Genomic DNA, 21,083 nt, shown 5'->3' with positions numbered 1-21,083 from the left:
CTTCTCGGCAGAGCTGCTTTCCAGCAGGTCCACCCCCAGCCTGTACTGCTGCATGGGGTTATTCCTGCGTAGGTGCAGGACCTTGCACTTGCCTTTGTTGAACTTCCTGAGGTTCCTCTCCGCCCACCTCTCCAGACTGTCCAGGTCCCTCTGAATGGCAGCACAGCCTTCTGGTGTGTCAGCCACTCCCCCCAGTTTAGTATCATCAGCAAACTTGCTGAGGGTGCACTCTGTCCCTTCCTCCAGGTCACTGATGAATAATACATTGAACAAGACTGGACCCAGGACTGACCCCTGGGGGACACCGCTAGCTACAGGCCTCCAACTTGACTCTGCGCCATTCACCACAACCCTCTGAGCTCGGCCATCCAGCCAGTTCTCAATCCACCTCACTGTCCGCTCATCTAGCCCACCCTTCCTGAGCTTACCTACGAGGATGCGATGGGAGACAGTGTCAAAAGCCTTGCTGAAGTCCAGGTAGACGACATCCACTGCTCTCCCCTCATCTACCCAGCCAGTCATCCCATCAGAGAAGGCTATCAGATTGCTCAAGCATGATTTCCCTTTGGTGAATCCATGCTGACTACTCCTGATCACCTTCTTGTCCTCCAGATGCTTAGTGAGGACCTCCAGGAGGAGCTGTTCCATCACCTTTCCCAGGATGGAGGTGACAGGCTGACAGGCCTGTAGTTTCCTGGCTCCTCCTTCTCGCCCTTTTTGAAGACTGGCGTGAAGATTGGCTTTCTTCCAGTCCTCAGGCACCTCTCCTGATCTCCAGGACCTTTCCAAGATGATGGAGAACGGCCCAGCAATAACATCCGCCAGCTCCCTCAGCACTCGCGGGTGCATCCCATCAGGGCCCATGGATTTGCGGATGTCAAGTTTGGACAAAAGATCTCTAACCTGATCCTCCTCAACCAAGGGAGAGTCTTCCTTTCTCCAGCCTTCCTCTCTTGTCTCCAAGGTCTGGAATTCCTGAGGACTGGCCTTAGCAGTGAAGGCTGAAGCAAAGGCAGCATTCAAGAACTCTGCCTTCTCTATACCCTTTGTTACCAGGGCACCCGCCCCATTCAGCAGCGGACCCCCGCATCTGTCTTGAGCCTGGAGGAGGTGATGCTTGAATATTAACCAGCTCTCCCGGACCTCCCTTCCTTCTAGGGCCCTACCCCATGAGATTCCCCTAAGCAGGTCCCCCAAGAGGCCAAAGTTAGCTCTCCCGAAGTCCAGCGTTGCGATCCTACACATTGCCCTGCTCCCTCCTCGTAGGATCCTGAACTCCACCATCTCCCATGGTCACTGCAGCCAAGGCTGCCCCCAACCTTCACATCTCCAACTAGACCTTCTTTGTTAGTACAAGGTCTAGCAGCACACCTCTCCTCGTCGGCGTCTCCACCACCTGGGTCAAGAAATTATCATCAATACTCTGCAGAAACCTCCTCGACTGTTTGTGCCTAGCTGTGCCGTCTTCCCAGCGGATGTCAGGGTGGTTGAAGTCTCCCATGAGAACCAGGGCCTGTGGTCGTGAGGCTACTTCCAGCTGTCTGTAGAAGGCCTCATCGACGACTTCCTCCTGGTCAGGTGGCCTCTAGTAAACCCCCACCACCGTGTCACCCATGTTAGCCCGCCCTTTCATCCTTACCCGTAGGCTCTCCACTTGCTCTTCATCCACCCCGAGGCAGAGCTCCATACATTCTAGTTGCTCCCTCACATAAAGAGCAACTCCACCACCTCGCCTTCCTGGCCTGTCTTTCCGAAAAAGCACATAGCCAGCCATGACAGCATTCCAGTCACGTCAACTATCCCACCATGTCTCTGTCGCTGCAATGAGATCATGGTCCTGTGACCACACACAGATCTCTAACTCTTCCTGTTTATTCCCCATACTGAATGCATTGGTATACAGGCATTTCAGAGAGCCAGTCAAGCACGCAGGCTTCCCAGGAGAGGTGCAAGAGGATCCTCCATAGCCATGTTCCGTGCTGTCTCCCCTGGCTGTGTGCACCCGCTGGAGGCATCCTGACTTGAGCGGTGTTTTACTGACTCCCCTGCCACTATACCACTCCCCTTCCCCCATCTTGCCTAGTTTAAAGCCCTCCTTAGCAGCCTGGCCAACCTGTTGGCAAAGACACGCGTGCCCCGCTTGGTAAGGTGGATCCCGTCGCTCCCCATCAGCTGTTGATCTTCAACCAGGGTCCCATGGTCATAGAAACCAAAGCCCTGTTGCCAACACCAGCGGCGCAGCCAGTTGTTAACTTGGAAAACTCGTCTACTCCTCCTCCCATCCTTTCCCCTCACAGGCAACACTGAGGAGAAAATGACCTGGGCTCCCAGACCCTTCACCACCATTCCCAGAGCTCTGAAATCCTGTTTGATGGTTTCCAGTTTGCCTTTCGTGTCGTTAGCACCCACATGGAAGATGAGCAGAGGGTAGTAGTCCGATGCATGAACAAGCCTTGGCAGTCTTTCCATGACATCTCTTATTCGAGCCTCTGGCAGGCAGGAAACCTCTCTGGACAAGAGATCAGGTCTGCAGATAGGTGCCTCTGTCCCCTGCAGCAGGGAGTCACCCACAACAATCACTCGCCGTTTCTTCCAGGGGTTCCTGCACGGCACAGGGTCTGCCAGGCCAGTTGCCTCCGTTGGAGCCATGCCCAGCTCCTCCTCAGCTTGGAGAGCGCTAAACTTGTTCTTCACAGGCAGTTCTTGAGGAGGAGCAAGAGCCTTTCTCCTTCTATGAGATTTTGTGATTATAAAGTACAGATAGAAGTTAAAAGAAACATTTGCACAGTATTTGATGCTGCTGGAGCTAATAGTGTATCATAAAGAAAACCCCTCCTTGTCTACAAGTGAGAGAAAAAAAGCGTATAAGCAAAAATGTATAATGCTGAGTTGTCTTTTGAACCACATGTGTGTTTGGTCTTTAAAATCTCTTACTTTTCTCTAAGCTTTCTTGTTAACGTTCAGAGATGGGTATGCTTCATAATTTGATAGTCTTGGAGTTTCCAGCAACACGTTCCAAAATAAGTAAAGCTTCTTTCATAGTATTGACTACTTTGGAGCAAGTGCTCAGCTGCCTTGTTTAATATTAATTATCTAAATTTATGCTAAGAGTAAAAGCTCTGAGTGTAATAGAAGTAACCGTCCAATATCTGAATGGATGTCGGGTTTACTGTGTTACATTAAATTGCTTTTTTTAAAAATAAACCTCTCTACCGTTAGCCTTTTTGTACGGTCGTTTTTTTTTTTTTAATCTCAGTGTGAAGCTGTTTTGTCTCTTTGTACTTACGTAAAGACATTGAACAAGGCTTTGCCTGTAAAGGGCTGTTCTGTATCTGAATTGCATTGTTTTGTAGTATGATACCTTGAAATATCCTGAAATATATACTTTGAAACATCCTGGTAAGTCTAATTCACTTCATTAGCTAGTACATCCTTTTACAGGACTCAGAGGAACACCACAGAGGAACCAATGCGTTTCTAAAGAAAGAGCAAGAAAATAATCCACCGTTTGAAGATGACAAGTCAAAATTACAGGTGATTAGAGCAGAACATAACCCCTTTAGTAGCGTTCTGGGTACAGTTCATCTTATGTTTAGTACAGTGATAGCTTCTGCAATTGATTGGTTGCAGAGTGTGAAGGAATGCTTTGGGTGATAATGAAGATAACCCTATTTTTAATTGGAAAGCTAGAAAAATTCTGTTTTTAGTAAGCAAGCCTACCTACTGTCTTCATTGCTCTAGGTAGAGGCAGTCTGTGCGACAGAGGTAGCTGGCTGCTGTTTTCTTGCTGGATGTGTTGTTCATCTTCAGTGAACGTGAAATTTTGATTTGATGCAATGTATTGATAAAGTAGTATTTACTGCTTGTTGACTGCTCTATCCTAATGGGAAGACAAACAACTAAAGGAGTCGCATACGGTACTTTGTAAAGCTAGCCCACGAAATGTGTGGTGTTTGGCTACTGTTTTCTATTTTGGTGCTGCCGACTGGTTGGCAGCAATATATTACTGTAGCACAACAGATGTCTTTCCTTTCTGATCCTAAATTAACCCAAAGGGAAAAAAAATATGTTGTTGATCTACTGTCTCTATTGGCAGGATATTATACCTCAACCTTTGTTAGACCAGTACTTGTCGATGACTGATCCTGCTCGAGCCCAGACTGTTGATACTGAAATAGCCAAACACTGTGCATATAGTCTTCCTGGGGTGGCCTTAACACTGGGCAGGCAGAACTGGCACTGTCTAAAAGATACATACGAGACTTTGGCCTCAGATGTACAGGTAAAATAATCCCCTTCCCTCGCCCCCCCATTGCTAAATCACAACTTTGAATAGCTTTTTTTGTCCATTTTGCTGCAATGAAACGATAAATAATAGCAAATACTTTATAGTTTCTAATAAGGGATAAAATGTACACTTAAAATATAAGACTCGAGGCTTAAATCCATAAATATGATAAATGTTTTCTACTGCTACGTAACCAGCCGTGTTTCTTCCGCTCCCTCATTCCCTCACGTAGGTGTATTTCAGAAGCCTCTTTATTTTAGTTACGATGCCTAATCTAGTTCTCCACTTAAACTGTTTGCAGTGGAAGGTTCGTCGGACACTAGCTTTCTCCATACATGAACTGGCTGTTATTCTGGGTGATCAGCTAACAGCTGCTGATCTGGTGCCAATTTTCAATGGATTCTTGAAAGATCTCGATGAAGTGCGCATTGGTGTCCTGAAGCATCTCTATGACTTTCTAAAGGTAGGAAAATGTAATTTAATTTTTCAAGATTATATAATAAAGTCAGGAAAAAAGATAATTTTTTTAATGAAATGTGCAGGTATCAACATCCAATTGCAAATGCTTAGTTTTGTGAGGTACTGCTACTCTGTGTGTATATTACCTTTTTAAGGACCTTCACTTCTCTGCTGTCTCATATCCCATGAAAATATCAAAACTAAAAACCCTTTGTAAGTGCTCCCGAGTGTTGTAGAAGAATTAATATTTTGTGCAGTCAAGCTAGCAAGTTGGCCTTTAGCAATTTAGCAATGTTTGAGGTAGGAGAAGAGAGAACATATCTCTCAACTGCTGCGTAATAAGCATAAATCTTTAATTTTGCATTGCTCAGTCTTTGTTCAAAGATGGGACTTTGACAGATATCCTTGCAGAAGTGATCAGGTATGTATTTTTTTTTAGATGTCAGTCTTCTGCATCCAGGTGCTCTGCTGGTGTGCACAATGTTTAGTTAATCTTGTAAATGATCGCTTGCCTTCAGGTAGGAAAATGCAAATTGGTGTGAGTAGAGGAATACAGTAGAGTACCGTGGAATTCTATCAGCTGTATGCTAGTGTAATGATTTTTCCCTCAGTTACTTCATGAGGACAAAAGGCGAGAGTATCTTTACCAACTTCAAGAATTTGTGGTGACTGATAACAGCAGGAACTGGCGGTTTCGTTACGAGCTGGCAGAGTAAGTGAACTTGTGAATTTCTGATTTTGATCTATGTTACTAACTTGGAGATAGCTAATTGTGGTCAGAATTCGGCATACCATGACTTTGAGTTAAAGGATTATAGCTGTCCTTTATTAAGGAACTGAACTTAAAGGCCAGCTGACTGCTTTTTTGTAAGTTGCGTTTTAACCAAGGATGACTGAAAGTGAATGTTACGATATTGTTGGAGGGAAGATTTGCTGGCACTCATGTAGCTTATGAAATACAAGTGTCTGATAGATACTGAGGTGATGCTTTAGATTTTATTCAGTTCTGGCCATCTGTGAAATCAGTAAAATGCATGTATAAAGTCATTTATCTAGTAAGTAAATGCATAATAGAAAAGCCAGGGTTCTGGGGGGTTTATGCGGGTGTGTTTTTGTTGATTGTTTTGTTGTTGTTGTGTTTGTAAGTGTGACTTAAAGTCTGCAACTAAAATCTGACTTTCATAGTTCTCTCAGTGGTTGGTTTGGACTTTTGATTTGATTTACTCTCCTTTGTTACTTGATGTAACAGACTAAATCTGACCGAGGTGCAGTGATGTTGTATAGAAGTTCTCTGACATCTAGTGGGGAGCTGGGGAGCTGGATAACTTAATGGGATTTGTTTATGTGTGACTGCCAGTTACCTGCCAGTGTTGATATGGCTAGAAAGAGTGCTGTTCAGCTTCACGTGATTAAGTCGTTTTCTGAAAGGCAGATCTTTACACTGAAGTAAATTTTTCATTTTTACTTTACAAGAACGTTCAAAGTGCAGGTCTGAAATTGCGAAGAAACTTCTTTCTCGTTGTACTTTGGTTTGTAGTTGTTGTTGTTTGGGATAATTTTGATGCCTTTGTACATCTGCAGATTGAGTAAAGGTTTCTGCCTTGCACTACTTGATGGATTAAAACATGTGCCTGTACATGTGCATTCCTTCAAAAGTAAATAGAAGAAAAGGCTATTCGAGCGCTGTGTAATAACCACGATAGCCTTCAAAACTCCAAGTAAACCTTCCCTATATCTTGGCAGGACAGCATAGTCGGAGCAGGTTAGTGTTGCACTTCCTAGAACTGATTCCTTTCTTTTCGTTTCAGGCAGCTGATCCTAATATTGGAACTCTACAATCCCAATGATGTGTATGACTACTTAAGACACATTGCACTGACTCTCTGCTCTGATAAAGTGTCAGAAGTTCGATGGATCTCCTTCAGACTGGTAGGGAATCTGGTTTGGTTGCTGGCGGAAGCTGAGGAATCTTGTGAGGAATCTGTCCATGTAGCCTAAGAAGCTAGTGTCTGTCTCTGTTCAGAAGTTACTAGCCTTAGTGAACTCTCTCTGCTCTTTCAGACAAGTATTATGAAGACGGGCATGTTTTCATAAATGTTGTAAAAACGGGTAAAAAACTGACACAAACACTTTAAATTCTGTAAAAGCCAGACAACTCAAAAGATTTTATGAAGTTTTACTCTGCTGGTTGTATCTGAATGACAAATTTATTTTTAGCTGGATGGAAGTGAGGAAAAAGATGATTTAGACCTTCCTCCATTTCTTCTCCCTACCCCCCCACCCCCCAAAAAAAAAAAAATTGACTAGGCTTTCCTTGAAGTTGGTTTCATTTGTTATGAACTTGATGCCACTCGTTCAGGACATCTGTGGGTGATGGGGTTAAGTTGTCAGTTTCTCTTTTTTCTTTCACTTTTTTTCTTAATCTTTGTGGAGACACAGAAAAAACATTACTTTAACTGTTGTTTTAGTTTTGTTAGCGGTTTTGTTCAATTTGAACAAACAGATTTTTAAAGATAGTTTCTTCCTATCACAGCGTAAGCTTTCTCTGCAGAAAGCTTTTCTACAGTGTAAGCACAGAAATTTAATAAAGTCTGCAAGCCCAGCTGGTTATATTGAATATATTGTTTTTAATGTTCCTCTGTAAGAGTCAAATAAAATTAGGTCTTTCTAGCTGCTGGTGCTGCAGTTTAAATCTCACCTCTGATTTCCTTTCCCCCCACCCCTTACTTTGCCCCACAGGTTGTAGCCATACTGCAGAAGTTCTATGCAAACAATGCAAATGCACTGGGATTAAATTTCATTAATGAACTTGTAGTGCGGTTCCGTCACTGCTCCAAGTGGGTTGGAAGACAAGCTTTTGCCTTCATTTGTCAGGTTGGAATGCTCTCTTCTATGCTTCTCTGTATGCTTATTTCGGAGCCAGTATGAAGCTTTTCAGCAGCGTAGGCAAAACTGAAATTTGCACCCCAAAGATTTTTGTCATTGTTCTTGGGTTGATTAAAAGGCAGTAGCAGAATTGGTCTGGTGTCAGTAGTGGCATATGGCTATCCAGGTTTGAAGCTGTGGTCTCTGTTTTGGGCTATGCCTTCTGCTGGAACAGCTAATTCTTGTCCTTTCTGGCATCCTAGCAGCGAACTCGAGAACTGATGATTCCTAGGCTGAGATGCCTTTTGTAACGCCCGGTTTGATAACGATAGGATAAGGGCTCACGAGATCTCTTTGAACTGCCAGTGGCTGTCAGATGCTGAGAACTGTTTACCTCCATTTCTACCTCCAAAAAACAAAAAGGCTTGCTCCAGTAACGATGGAGAGCCAGGGGAGGGGAGTTGAATGTTGAAAGGCAGAGGGATAGTGACAGAAGAGAGAGCAGTGTTTCCTAGAACATGGTTTAAAAATAGTTGTCTGTTCTTGCTGGGCCATCTTCAGATGAATTTTGGAATAGTAAGACACATTCATAACAGTATTTCAACTTCATTAAGGTTATACTTATTTCATCAACATAGAGTATATTTTTTTTCATAATTAAACTTTAACTTTCTTTATGGACAGGTCAAATTAAGGCCAAGGAAGGAATGGCAAATAGTGTATTTGTAACATAAATCCTGCTTTCTCATGTTCTGCATTTATCCTGTAGGCGGTAGTAGAAGAAGAATGTATGCCTATCGACCAGTTTGTTGAACACTTACTCCCCAGTCTTTTAAGTCTTGCTTCAGATCCTGTGCCAAACGTAAGGGTTCTGCTCGCCAAGGCTCTAAGGCAGACGTTATTGGAGAAAGGTGTGGTTATTAATTTCTTTTGAAAGAATTAATGTGTCATGAATTTGTCCTTTCTCTGTCTCTCTGTCAGTGCAGTGTGGGTGGGTGGGTGTTTTTTTCTTTTTTTTTTTTCTTTTCTTTTTTTTTACAAATTGGCTCACTCAACTGATAAAAGGATGTTTGGCTTTATTTATACTGAAAACACATCATAGGGTATAATCTGGGATACTGCATTTAAATTCAGATTTAGGAATGTATGAAGTGGAATGTTTCTTTAATTATGAAACCTATAGTGGCTTTTTTTCTTAGAATAATTGTTCATCATACCGCTAAAGGACCTGAAACTGACCTTATCAAAAATTTGACAAATGTAATATTTTATCCACTAGAGGGCAGTTGCATACTTGTTTATAATGGGAAGTAGTAAATGCTGCTGCACATGCAGTTTTTTTAGTCTCTGTGATACCTATAGCAAATACTTTTTTTTTTTTTTTTAAGAAATTCTAAACATTGCGTTAGGTTCTTTTGATATATTCTGAACCTTATGTGAATATAGTAGTTTTCTGTGTGGTCCTTCAAATGAGGTGTTCTACCCTTTTCTGAAATACCTTGCTTTGTCATCTTAGTCTTAAGCTAACTGCTCTGCTAGTAAAGAATGTAATTTTGCATGCTGCCACAACTGGTTCCTTAAATCAAAAAATAAAACCCCCCAGGTGATCATTCGTTATGCACAAGCATTTCTTCTCCTGTCCTTTTTCAGAGTAAAGTATACAGTGTTCTGTAAAAACAAAAAACAAACAAAAAAACCAAAAAAAATTGTACAATAGCAGCTTCCTGAGCTCATTTGCTCTTACTGGTATGTTTTCATGTAGGGCTTAGCAAAAAGAATCTCTTTTAGAAATACCTAAGTACTTCTCAAATAAGACTAAGGGGGGACAGATCTAAGTACAAGTAATTGAGTAAGAAGCATGTTTCTTTTTCTCTGTCAGCTTCGCTAGCTTGCTGTAGTTTCTCTAAGGAGTCTCTGAATTGAATGTGCTACCCCAGATGATCTTAACAGCTTCTCTGTTCCTGTACTGTATGTGTCCTGTAGTTTAAGAAAAAATTTTCATTGATTCTTTTGGCTATGATTAAAATTATCTTTTCTCCCCTTATTCTAGCTTATTTTAAAAGCGTTGGCAATCCTCATCTAGAAGCTGCGGAAGAGACTGTTCTAGCTTTGCAATCTGACAGAGACCAAGATGTGTCCTTTTTTGCCACCATAAAGCTAAAGCAGAATAACATGGACAATACTGCGATTGAAAAACAAAACTGATGTGTTCTATAAACCCTAAACATCTAAATGGTTATTTGCCTCATGTTCACAGTTAGTGTGAATAACATGGACAAATAAGAAAAGAATCTTTTGTCGTCTACTTGAGCTGGAAACGGCCTGTTCAAAAATGCAGTGATCTTCATTTGATGACCACTTTTCATCTACAGCTGTGCATGATATGCATTAGCTTTTTTTTGTCCTTGTAAACGTGGGTGATAACTCTGATGTCAGCCTGCAATTCTGTATTGTATATAAATTCTGAAACGTACTCAGTGTTTCAGTGTGAACAGAGTACATATTCCATAATTTAAAAAAAAGCAAACAATTCCATAAGTAGGGCAGTCTGCTATAAGCTTGAAATGGTTTCTTAATTTTAAAACCTCCATAGCAGATTTAAGTAGGGATATTCTTTCCTCATTTTTATTGTAGCTTTTGTATTGTTTAAAGTATTACATTTTATTTTAACTGAAAAAAGTGTATATATGTGAATAGTTTTTAAGTTTTAACAAAAAATGATGAAGAATCTAATCCCATAGCAGTCAAAAAGCTCAAAAAACATTTCATTTTATACAGCAGTTTGTTGAAATTAGGGCGTGGTTCACTTTTACTTAATGTGATTTTTTTTTTTAAAGCACAGAGAGCTCAACATTCTTTGTATATTCTGACTTTTCTATTACTTTGTTTCCACGCTATAGTCTTACAGGTGATAACACTGTTTTCATTACTGCATGAGCTTATAGTTGAATATAGACTGTTCATTTCCCAAACTGAAAATTGCTCTTTCTACCCTAGCAAAGCTCCTTTCAATTAAGGGATTCAGAGTTCCTGGAATGTGCGATTTATCTTCAGAAGAATATTACAGAATTTTACAGAGTAATTAACCTTTGTACATGTCTTTCATGCACACCTGATTTGGGGAAAAAAAACCCACTACCTTTTAACTGGTCCAACATTCAAATCCCTGAGAACCTGCTATTTCATTTCTAAGTAAGAGGTAAGGGGATTTTATTTGGGATCTCTAAATTCTAGAATGCTCCAAATGGCAAATATTCATTTGTGCATATGTATATATACATACATATATGTGTGTGTATGTATATATAGTGTGTGTGTGTATATATGTGTGTATATATATGAACATTTGCCATTTGTATTAACAAAATTCTCTTAAAACCTGCTAGCTTCTAACCATTTTTCAAAACTATAAAGCTGATACTTTTTGGTGGATCTTGTCCTCTGTTATGTCCCAAATCTGCAGCTAATGTAGGGCCTTCAGAGGGGAAAGGGGGAAAGGAATCACACACACACACATACACACAAATATTTGAAAGCTTCTCATTGACTTTTAGGGGTTTTTGTCCTGTCCAAAAACTAATGCTTAATTACTAAAGAATGGACTCATGTAGTAACAGATAAATTATTGTGCTCACACAAAGAAAGTATCCTAAGTGCACAAGTGGGAATATCTTTCTCCTTATTTCATTACTATACTAATTAAGTAGTTCAACTGGGTGAAAGTCTTTACAGAAACTAGAAACTACTTCCCCCCCCCCCTCCAAAAAAAAAAAATAAAAAAATCTGGATTGTCTGCAATACAGCAAGTAGGTTCCTCAGCTGGGCTCTGTATTTTTTGGAGGGTTCAGTTTTTGTGTAAGTCTATCTTAACTAGTTTTGTATTATAATGTACAGTATTTGTAATAAATGGTTTCCTGTAAGATCATAAAATGCTTTCAGAAGCTATAGTCAAATATACCATTGCTATCACTGCTATTACAGTAAACAGTATAAATTCTGTAAATTCTGCAACATTCTATGTTTAATTTTTTTTATTTTTTTAATAATTTAAAACAAATGCCTCTTCAGCACAGACTTTTTATGATTGCAATTTCTTAGCAAAATTATTTTTTTCTAGTTCTACTATCTTTTTCTAATGCTGATGTTATATTGGTATTTTCTAACAGTTCAAGTTTTCTAAGACTGTTCTGACAAGGGTTTACTTTTGTTTTTTTTAACAACTCATTAAATTTCTCAGTAGTGATCAAAATTTTTTAAGAGTGTGTATATATAAATAAGTATGTTTTAAATGTACTGTATATAAATTTGATACTTTGAACATTAACCCAACCTAGTTTCTGTCTATCAAGTAATCTTAAGTAATTACCTTATCTTGCAATAATCCATTGGAAAACACAAGCTTCCATATGTTCCTGAATGTTTGGGTAGCTTTCATTAGGATTTTTAATTAGAGCAGGTGTAAACAATAAGCCACTAGCTATAAAAGTTAACTAAAAGGCTAAACAAAGTTCTTGTTTTTTAAAATATTTTGGTACCTCTCTGGCTCCAGAAATTCATGTCTATTTTAAATGATATGATTTCAGCAGAGCTTTTAAAAAGTTGTTAAAACTGTAGTTGCATGCACTAATGGGGGATGACAGCATAGTTTTTATTTGTAGGCAATGTGCAGGTCTATTAAACAGGTTTAACTTTTGCAAGATTTGCCTTTTTGTTTTAATTTTATACTAGAAATATGATTTCAGCATATTGACTAAAGACTGCACTTTACCTCTTGTATTAGGCAAATGTATGCAATGAGGAGTAAAGCTGTGTGTTCACATACAATTCTCTGGGTTAAATTATGCAAAAATATATATTTTAAAAAGCCAGATGGGGCAAAGTTAGGTAGTTGATCCACTCTCACAAAAGCAGTAAGAATATCACTTTAAAACATTTCTGACTAAGGAACGTGAAAATGATGTTAGGTGGTGCAATATTGCTTGGATGCTATAGGAAATTATCAGACCCTTGTAATCCAAAGCATGTTAGTCATGTTGCTTAGAATTCAAACTCACTAGTATGTTATGTATGATACACACTTGGCATCTAACAGGATGCTGCCCTAGTGGCAGCTGTGTCTGTACACAGTGTTGTTTAGAGCCCAAATAAGTGGGGACACTCTGGAAGTGCCACACGTTTGTCAGAATAGAGAATCTATGTAACTTTTTATTTGTATTTATCTCAATAAATCCTGTGACTGTTTTATGAAATTAACTTGTAGCTGACTTTTGTCATAAACAGGACATGGAATGTATTTTTTGGTTAAGGAACTGTCTCCCTAGCCTAAACGCTTTGTCATCTCTTAAACCAGGATTGAGTGTGGAATTCATCATACTGTATAATAAAAAAAAAAAAAAAAACCCATGGATGGCTAGGGATTTGACATGGATCTTTCTGCGCTATTTCCTTGAAGTGAGCATGCCGAAAGGGCTTTGAAGCTAAAATTGTTCTACTGGAACTGAATCTCTAGCAAGGTATACTTTAAATAGAAGTCCCACGTCTGCTGGGTGAGACTGGCTTTCAAATTGTCCTCTTAAACCCTTCCCTCTCCAGACTTCACCCTGGAAGGATGTTCTGGACTGGTCTTTCACTTCAGTGTTGCTTTCAGGCTTCCTGTGTCTAATAAACTCTACGTAGTTGTTGAGTCCTTAGGAGAAGGAAAAAAAGCAATGACACCTGGTGGGTTGGTTTTGCTGCCCTTCTCAGGAGCCTTCCTGTATATTCTGCTGCTGCAATGACCCTCTTGGTTGCATTTCAGATGCTCACTGGCAACTCTATCCTGTACTCTCCCAACTGCTGCTAAGGAATATATAATCTCCCTTCTTTTTCTCTGAAGGATTTTAGCTGATGCAAAAGTGAGGACAGCAAAAGGTCTTTTTGTTTTCTTTTCTCCTGTTATGCCTATGCGCATGTTCTGAGTAGGCCTTAAGACCCCTGTGCAGTAAACTGGAAACAAACAGCCATATGCTCTTTCTCCTTCATCTGAAGCTAAACATGTAGATTGAGATCCAAATTTGAACAAAGAAAATGAGAATATAAAATAGCGACAGCACGATTACTAATGCTGAAGGAAGGTATTTATCCGAGTTACTTCTGTTTCTCTACTGCCTGTCTTCCAAGCAAGTTTTTGTCATCCTAGTGAAAATCAAAAGATGGGCAGGAACAATAAAGAAAAAAATCTTCCTGTAATCACCTCTCTGTATGCATGGATGCTCTCTGACAAGTTCATATAGGCTATTACATCACATGTGCATCACATGCAAACAACTGTGATGTCAGTTTATGCTGCTTGGTTATCATGTGCTAGTGATAAAACAGGTGCATCTATCTGTAATGACTTAAGGAATTTTGATGATTAGAGGAATTTCTAGGAGAAGGAGGAATTACTACCAGATCTAGACTCCAGTCCTTTAAAATGGTATCAAACTCCTTCTAAGAGAGGAAAGGCTCACAAACTTCTAGTCAGGAGTGGATTCGTTACTATGTCTTTTTTGCCCCCATGGACCTTTAGTGTCCAGCTCCATCTAGCTGAAACTGATGAGCTCTTTTCACTGCCTCAATGCCAAAATGACTTGACTTTGAAGAAGCTTAAGCCCCATTTGGAATTACTGACTGGGATACCCCTTAATTTCCAGCGGCTTCAGTACCTGGATGAAGGTAGGAAGCTGTAACCACTGTGGGATCCTCAGAGATTATTCTCAGTATCCCTGCACCTGCTAGTGGTGGCTAGCATGGTACTTACCTAGATGAAGGTTAGAGTTCTGCTTTCCTCTTTTTGTCATACTGTACCTGGAATTCAGCTCTTGACTTAACGCTTAACTTCTAAGCAGCTTCCTGCTGCTTAGAGGTAAAATCTACTCATCAGGGCCTTCTTAGGAAACTGCCACGTGCTGACCTCTGAATTCCTGCCTGGTTGTCAACAGCCAGTGCTAATACCTGGCTGATTTACCACAACCTAGCATAGCTTTAGCGAGGTTCTGGTTGATTTCTTTGCAGTTAGAACTGTGTGGAATAATGGTGTTTCCCACTGGATCAGCTGAGTGTGTGTTGGAGTACTTAGTTTTGTGGGTAGCAAGCAGAGATACTAAGAGAAGTCTTTTCTTTAAACTTGTTTAGTGTTCTACTTAAAACCAAGTGACCTCTTTCTGCTATGTGTTTTCTCCATGTCTCCAAAACAAATTGGAATTGGTGGCTTATTTTTAAAAGAAAAGGCATCATGTGTGCAAACATACTTACATATTTTCTACTGCAGTCGTGGTGACTCAAATGCTAACTTGTAGCTTTCTGTGGGCTTCAACCATACTATTCTATTAGCACTATACTGTAGCCTTTTACAGGCTGGATGTTTTCATAGCTTTAGCACACTTGGACCAAAGCCTCCTTGGGGCATTATGATAAAATTGGAGAAAAACATTTCTGAAAGAATTCAGCCACCACCTAACTTTTTATATTTTTTAACGCTAGTATCTTCTTCAAGAGTATGTTGACTTCCTTTTTTTTTTTTTTTTTTTTTTTTTTTTTTTTACTTTATAACTCCCTACAGTAGATCTGCCAGATGATTCTACGTTTAAGGACAATGATATTGTCCCTGGTGGAACGATTACGATGCGCATCTGGCGACAAGATGGCTGGGGGCATCTTGTGGCAGCTGCTGCGAAAGGAGAGACTATGAAGGTTGATTCTGTTACTTCTGTGAATGGAAGGGGTACTGTGTGTAGAAATGCTAAAAGCATATTGTTGAAGGTCTAAGTGGTTTTATGAAACAAGTCTTTGTAGAGTAAGCAGCGGGGAAGTTGTTAATAGGGAAGCATTGCTGTAAAAATTGTGTGGGTTAGTTGTATTCCTTGCAACAGTTTAATCCTGAAAATTGAAATTTAAAGGGGACTGGTAAACTGAAGATGGAAGTCAGGGTAAAACTAAAGGAGGAGTCAATCCTTAACGTAGCTTGGTTTAGAAGTAAAACTTTTGTTGCTATTGTCAAACAGCACGTACAGTTGCGGTGCAACTGTTTTTTCCCTGTTGTGTAGCTTTTTGTAGCACTGATATTAGTGTATTTCCAGATTGCTTTTCTTGTCCCTGCTTATCCTGCTTTGTGAAAAAAGTTTGGATTTTCTTATTCCAGTTGCCTGCCATTTTACTTTCCCAAGATATTTTCTGAACAAAAGATACTTAATCCCAGAGCTTTTCACATAGGTAGGAAAGATAATACATAATACTATGATATGTAAACTAGGCCTTTCTCTAGATATCTTAAAGCATTGTTAGAAGACGGGGGGTTTTCGTTCTCGGGTGTTGCAGCGAGGCTAAGAGGCTTGGCTGACACTGTGTGAATCAGGCAGAAACTGTTTCTTGGTCTCTCCTCTGCTGGCCATACTGACTCTGAAGTAAGAACAGGAGTCTCTACTCCTTCAAAACATGTGACAATGCCAAAATCACTGAGCAGGAGACATTCCCCGTCTTCTCCACTTTATCTGATGCTAGTTGATGGACCATCTTGAGCTTGTGATCCTGTCAAATTTGATTAGTGAGAAAACTTTGATTTTTGTGGAACGAGTAGTTTCTGGTGCTTCGATAGAGGGCATGCTGCTTTCTTGATTTAGGACTGAAATGTTGTCTCAGCAGAAACGCAAGGTACTCTCAGTAACTGATTGTACTGTAAACCTTCAGGCCTGAACAGATGTGGTCGTGAAATATCTTTTGGCACCTTTTATAAAGAAAGAATCATTATCTCTGTTGTCCTGGCCAAGTTCCAACTTGGCTAATTACATTCTGTTCTTCCGCTTTTCCCCAGCCATTGCAAACGGATACTGCAGGGTTCTTCACTTCCTATCGTTAACTGTTGTGTAGTGTTGCAGTTCACTGGTAAGCAGCTGTTTTGCTTCGTGCCACAAATGGCTTGCATTTTGCTGCTGGGCAAAGATTTTTTCCTTTTTTTTTTTTCCTCTCTCTCACAATTTGAGTTCCCTGTGTATTAAAAAATTTTCCTACTCCTTAGGAAACAGATGTGCCACAAAGACAAGTGTTGTTTGAAATAGAAGATGTATTGCCACAAAAGCTCTGCAAGAAGCTTGCAACACAGTTGATTTTTCAACTGAAAATTGGCTTTTTGAAGAAATAATTCTGCAGCTGCTCTAATAATGGGCTTCCACTTACTAGATGAGGAAGCTGGAACTGTGGTGCATTGTAGAAGATGTAGTCCAATTTGGAACTGATTTCTTGTGAAGAATAGGACCACGAGGCACCTGGAAATTGTTCCCAAGAGGCCTCTCAGCAGCACTTTAGAACTGATGTGTGGGTTGTGGGTGTTTTTTTAAACCAAAGAAGCTCCTTCTGGGGTTGAATGTAATATAAGAATGCTTCCTGAGGCAGCTAATGCTTATGAGTTGTATGCTGGCTGGAATTAAATCCCAAAGTCTCACCTGAATATCCTAGCTCATAAGGAACCTGGGCTTAGATGGTCATGCTGTTTGTCTTGGTCCTCTTCCCAAAAACTCGTAATCAGGTCAGTTTCCAACTGATTTAAGAGAAGGATAGAGATTACAAAGAGATGGAGTTTCTATAAAATTTTTGTAGGGCTTAATAACTATATACAAAGGGAAAACCCATATTAATGTTCCCCCCAAGGGATGGCTATAAGTAAATATCATTAGTAGATAGCAGAGAATCCAGATGGGACAAAAAAATAGGAAGCAAACAGTTACTTGACTCGTCTTGGAGTGATTTATGAAGTGTACAAGCATCCTCCAAGTACAGATACAAGTCTTTGATACCTAGAAAGAATCAAACTTTCCTTTAGAAACAGATAAAAGGTTTCCGTGTATTTTGCAGCTGGCCCATCTGGGAGTTACGGAAGACTTTGCAGGCACCACTGCATATGCAGAATTCCTGGGCCCAGAGCGGAGGAAGGAATGGGTAGCGCACCGAGCTTCTGTGGCACTGTTTGTTGCCAGCCACAGGGGCTGTGTCAGAACTGCTGAGTTTCTCCTGAGACACGGTAATGTTCTTGCATAGTTACAGCCAGAAAAGAACTGTCCAGCCACCCCAGCATACCACCTTCTGGCTTACCAAGATCATAAAATTTTACCCAAATTGTTTTGCGTATTTTGTATTTGAGGTGGAGAATGTATTCAGCCCATCAGTCCTGATGTAGACTTGAAAACAATAAAAACTGCTGTCCTTGCTAAGTGTAATGACTTTCAGTGTTGAAGTAGGAAGCTCATACTGGAAACAGGATTTCCGATTCCGACTTCCATTCTTTGAATCTCATTTATTGCTTTTTTTTTTTTTTTATCTAGAAAGGCTTATTTTTCACCAGTCCTGTGCAATGCTTTATCAGTCACTGAGATGCAGTAAGAGTTGCAAGTGTTAGTTTCAGGGCTGTGACCTTTGGGATTTTTAGTTGCTTTGCAACTAAATAAACCTTGTTGCCCCAGACATCTGCATTTGCACAGTGGATAGTCCTTTGGGTCAGTTCAGGTCACTTGAATGTCCTGAATGAAAGCGCAGGTATTTGTTCTCGCTTTCAATGATTAAAAAGCGATCGCTGAGGAAGAAAACTGTCTTGTCCAACAATGTTCCCTTCAATCCAGGTTCTTGAACCTGGCCGCGTTAAAGAGCATTCTTGTTTAAAGGATGGTGTTGTCTCTCAATAAGTGACAGGTCTCAGTGCAGAAGTAACAGTGATGCCCAGCCAGGGCAAAGTGGGCAGTGCTCCCCTGAACTGAACAAAGACCATCACGTTATTGTGTGTTAGCCGTATTTGCCTGAAGGTAGGAGTATTCGTTCAGTAGATGGATTGTTAATTCCAGTGACTAGACTGTGACTAAAGCAAACTGCCTTCAAAAAAAAATAGTGAAGTATATTCTTGCCCGCAGGTGGCATTTCCTCCCTTTCATATGCCTTGTGGGACTCGGACTCCATGTGCTTTTTGCAGGTGCGGATTTGCATTCTAAAACCCCGCTGGGAAGGACTGCTCTTCACGTTGCTGCCGTCACGGGCCACTGTGCCTGCATTGAACTGCTGCTTAGCTATGGGGCACAAGCTTTTGACCCAGATTATGAGGGACAAACTGCAGTGAGTCTCGCCCGCTTGTTGGGCCAGAAGCAGAGTGAACGCACCATGTTCCGCTTCGAGTGGAAGAAAAAAGCAGCTGGCGCTGTGCCATCCCTCATCTCTGAATCAAGCCTTGCAGCAGACACTGATCCCGAGTCCTAAAATACATATGGGCTAACTTGGTTCTGGCAAATTTCAGTGGACAGTCAGTAATTTTCCCAGAGACCCGCACTTCAAGTATAGGTCACTGAGTGGGATTTGTAGGGTTCAGTTATGAAATAAGCTCATACCCTGGTGATGCTGCAGCTAAGATGACAGCTAGCTTGACAGCACAGCTCTCAAACACGCTCTTAATTTGTAGCTTAAGTATTTGTAAAATTGTTCCATAGCCAGATTGGCCATTTAGTTAATATAGTTTGTAGTGGGAGCATGAGTCTGTCTGCGAGTTCTTTGGAATGCTCCTTGCTAGGGTAATTTGCTCATAGTTGGCAGTAGACCAAGGCAGTGCAGTTTAATGGGTGTTCCAGGGGACTGGAAATCTCTAGATCTTTAATCCAGTTCTGCCCGTGACTGACTTTATCGCCTCTGGCAGATCAGTTAAGGCCTATTTTATAAGAAGGGGAGTCTGTCTGCCGTGGGAGGGTGCAAGCAAAGCTTACATGCATGTAAGTGTCTAATTATGATTGCCTAAGTCAAAATCAGTGCTTTCTTACTGTATCCAAATTTGTAAACCTCCAAACTTTGGTGGGGTTCATGAAGTCAGTGGCAGGGTGAAAGGACTCACTGCACATCTGCTTTCAGGCTGCTGTTCCACCTTTAGATGCTTTAGAAATAAAAATACTACCTGGGGTCTCTTTATGCCTCTATCGTTGGTAGGAGGAAGCTCAGCTGCTGGTCTGTTTCCTGAGGGCATAATGGGGACTCGAAATGCTCAATCTCTAGCAGTTTCCATTGTCTTCCAAAAGATTTTTTTTTTTTCCAGAGAGCTCAGCACTGAACTTCCCACCGAGAACCACCCCTTCTGTGGTTAACTGGAACTGACCGCTTCAGAGAGCGTGGCCCACTGCCTTTTGCCTGCACAGCCCCGTGTGAAGCCGGGATGCTCAACAAATAACTATCATGAGTTGTTCTTGGTTGCTTGTGTCAGAGCATTTTCTTTAGCTGGTACCTGGATTGCTACCAGAACATCCAGGTACCTGGTGAGTTTTGGCCTCAATACCCCGGTCTGTCTTCCAGATCAGCGCGTGGGAGCGGCCGTATCCAGAGCGTGATCCAAACCAATGGCCTGTTGCGTGTTGATGTCTCTTACAAACAGGTGAAACGAGCATCCGAAAGACGCAGGCAGGAGCTCAGGTACCTTGAGCTCGTGTCCCTTAAGGGAGGGATCGTGGCTGATGGCGCGGACGGAGGCTTGACTGGAGCGCCCCGTTGGCAGCTTTGCTCTGCGCGCGCTGACTCAGGGCGGGCGAGTTCTGCGGCCCGGTCCCCTCGGCCGCGATGCGGAGGACGTTGTCGTACCCGACCAAAGGTGCCCGTTGCGCAGGGCGGTGGACGGGGATCTGAAGAAGGTTGCGGTATCCGTGTCCTGTCGGAGAGTCCTGTCCCGCCGCCAGGCGCGTGGAGCGCTGCTCGGGGTAGGGGCAGTAAGCGTGACGCAGCAGGTCCCCGGATCCGTGGCTGCCTGGCTCGGAGACGGATAACTTCCTCTGGCCAGGGAAGGGTCTCCCTGGAAGGAAGGTCCCTAAGCCTGGTTTTTGTGCTTGTGAAAGAAAGGGTTCAGCGGCGGGAGCGCTACCGTGGCACGCCGCAAAGGCGTAGCTGTCTGCCCGTTCAGGCTGGGGGCTGGATCCGTGCCGAGCGGGAGCGGGGCTTTGCAGCTGGGCTCTGCCCCCTCCCTGGCCGCTCCCTGCCTCGGGCCTGCGCGCCATTCGGCGACCAGCGCGCGTGAACCAGGGATGGGGAGTGAGGAGCGAAACCCACGGACCTGATCTCTGGAGCAATCTGTGGAAGAAAATCCACTTTCCTTAGCTTTACTCTGTAAACTGAAGGAGTTTGGGTTTGTCTGACCTCTGTTGTTACCACTTCCCTTTACTTTTCTTTGAGTTGTTTCCCAGCAGAGGGCACTCCGGGACCGGGCACCCCGCAGCCTGCGCCGTGACCGGCGGGCTCAGGCTGGGAGAGCCATCACCTTCGGGTTTGTGCTTTTCATCACTACTGTAGGAAAAACGTTTCTTTGCTTTCCTTGATTCCGATCTCGTCTCTCTCACTCAGCTGTGTGTGAGACTATATGCAGAGTTTCAAAGATACCAGTCCCATGTTCTTTCTGACCTGAGGTTTGTACTTGAAGTCTAACTCAAATCTAAGATCATAAGTATTCTGT

General features: G+C 41.8%; 2 protein-coding genes across 4 annotated transcripts in view; both read left to right on the top strand.

Annotated features, from left to right (window-relative positions):
• LOC104141235 (serine/threonine-protein phosphatase 4 regulatory subunit 1) overlaps positions 1–12,861 on the top strand; it is a 32,079-nt gene extending 19,218 nt beyond the window's left edge. For all 3 annotated transcript variants that reach the window (XM_068912001.1, XM_068912000.1, XM_068912002.1), the window contains 8 exons: positions 3,442–3,534; positions 4,097–4,282; positions 4,590–4,751; positions 5,359–5,459; positions 6,556–6,676; positions 7,487–7,621; positions 8,382–8,523; positions 9,663–12,861. In XM_068912001.1, coding sequence (XP_068768102.1) covers positions 3,442–3,534; positions 4,097–4,282; positions 4,590–4,751; positions 5,359–5,459; positions 6,556–6,676; positions 7,487–7,621; positions 8,382–8,523; positions 9,663–9,817 — 1,095 coding nt within the window. In that variant the 3' untranslated portion in view covers positions 9,818–12,861. The remainder of the gene's footprint in view (positions 1–3,441; positions 3,535–4,096; positions 4,283–4,589; positions 4,752–5,358; positions 5,460–6,555; positions 6,677–7,486; positions 7,622–8,381; positions 8,524–9,662) is intronic.
• A 1,272-nt stretch (positions 12,862–14,133) lies between these two features.
• On the top strand, positions 14,134–18,865 carry ANKRD60 (ankyrin repeat domain 60). The gene is made up of 4 exons (XM_068912970.1): positions 14,134–14,308; positions 15,195–15,325; positions 17,480–17,645; positions 18,585–18,865. The coding sequence occupies exons 1-4, from the start codon at positions 14,134–14,136 to the stop codon at positions 18,863–18,865; spliced, it is 753 nt and encodes a 250-aa protein (XP_068769071.1).
• The last annotated feature ends 2,218 nt before the right edge of the window (positions 18,866–21,083 follow it).

The sequence above is a fragment of the Struthio camelus genome, chromosome 18 (genome assembly GCF_040807025.1).
Source record: "Struthio camelus isolate bStrCam1 chromosome 18, bStrCam1.hap1, whole genome shotgun sequence".
Lineage (NCBI taxonomy): Eukaryota > Metazoa > Chordata > Aves > Struthioniformes > Struthionidae > Struthio > Struthio camelus.
This window is presented reverse-complemented; position numbering and strand designations above follow the sequence as displayed.

Excerpts from the sequence above, each read along its gene's own strand:
- ANKRD60 (XM_068912970.1), top strand. The coding sequence starts at position 14,134 with ATGTCTTTTTTGCCCCCATGGACCTTTAGTGTCCAGCTCCATCTAGCT. Across the intron at positions 14,309-15,194 it reads GCTTCAGTACCTGGATGAAG|TAGATCTGCCAGATGATTCT; the intron begins GTAGGAAGCTGT and ends AACTCCCTACAG. Across the intron at positions 17,646-18,584 it reads TGAGTTTCTCCTGAGACACG|GTGCGGATTTGCATTCTAAA; the intron begins GTAATGTTCTTG and ends TGCTTTTTGCAG.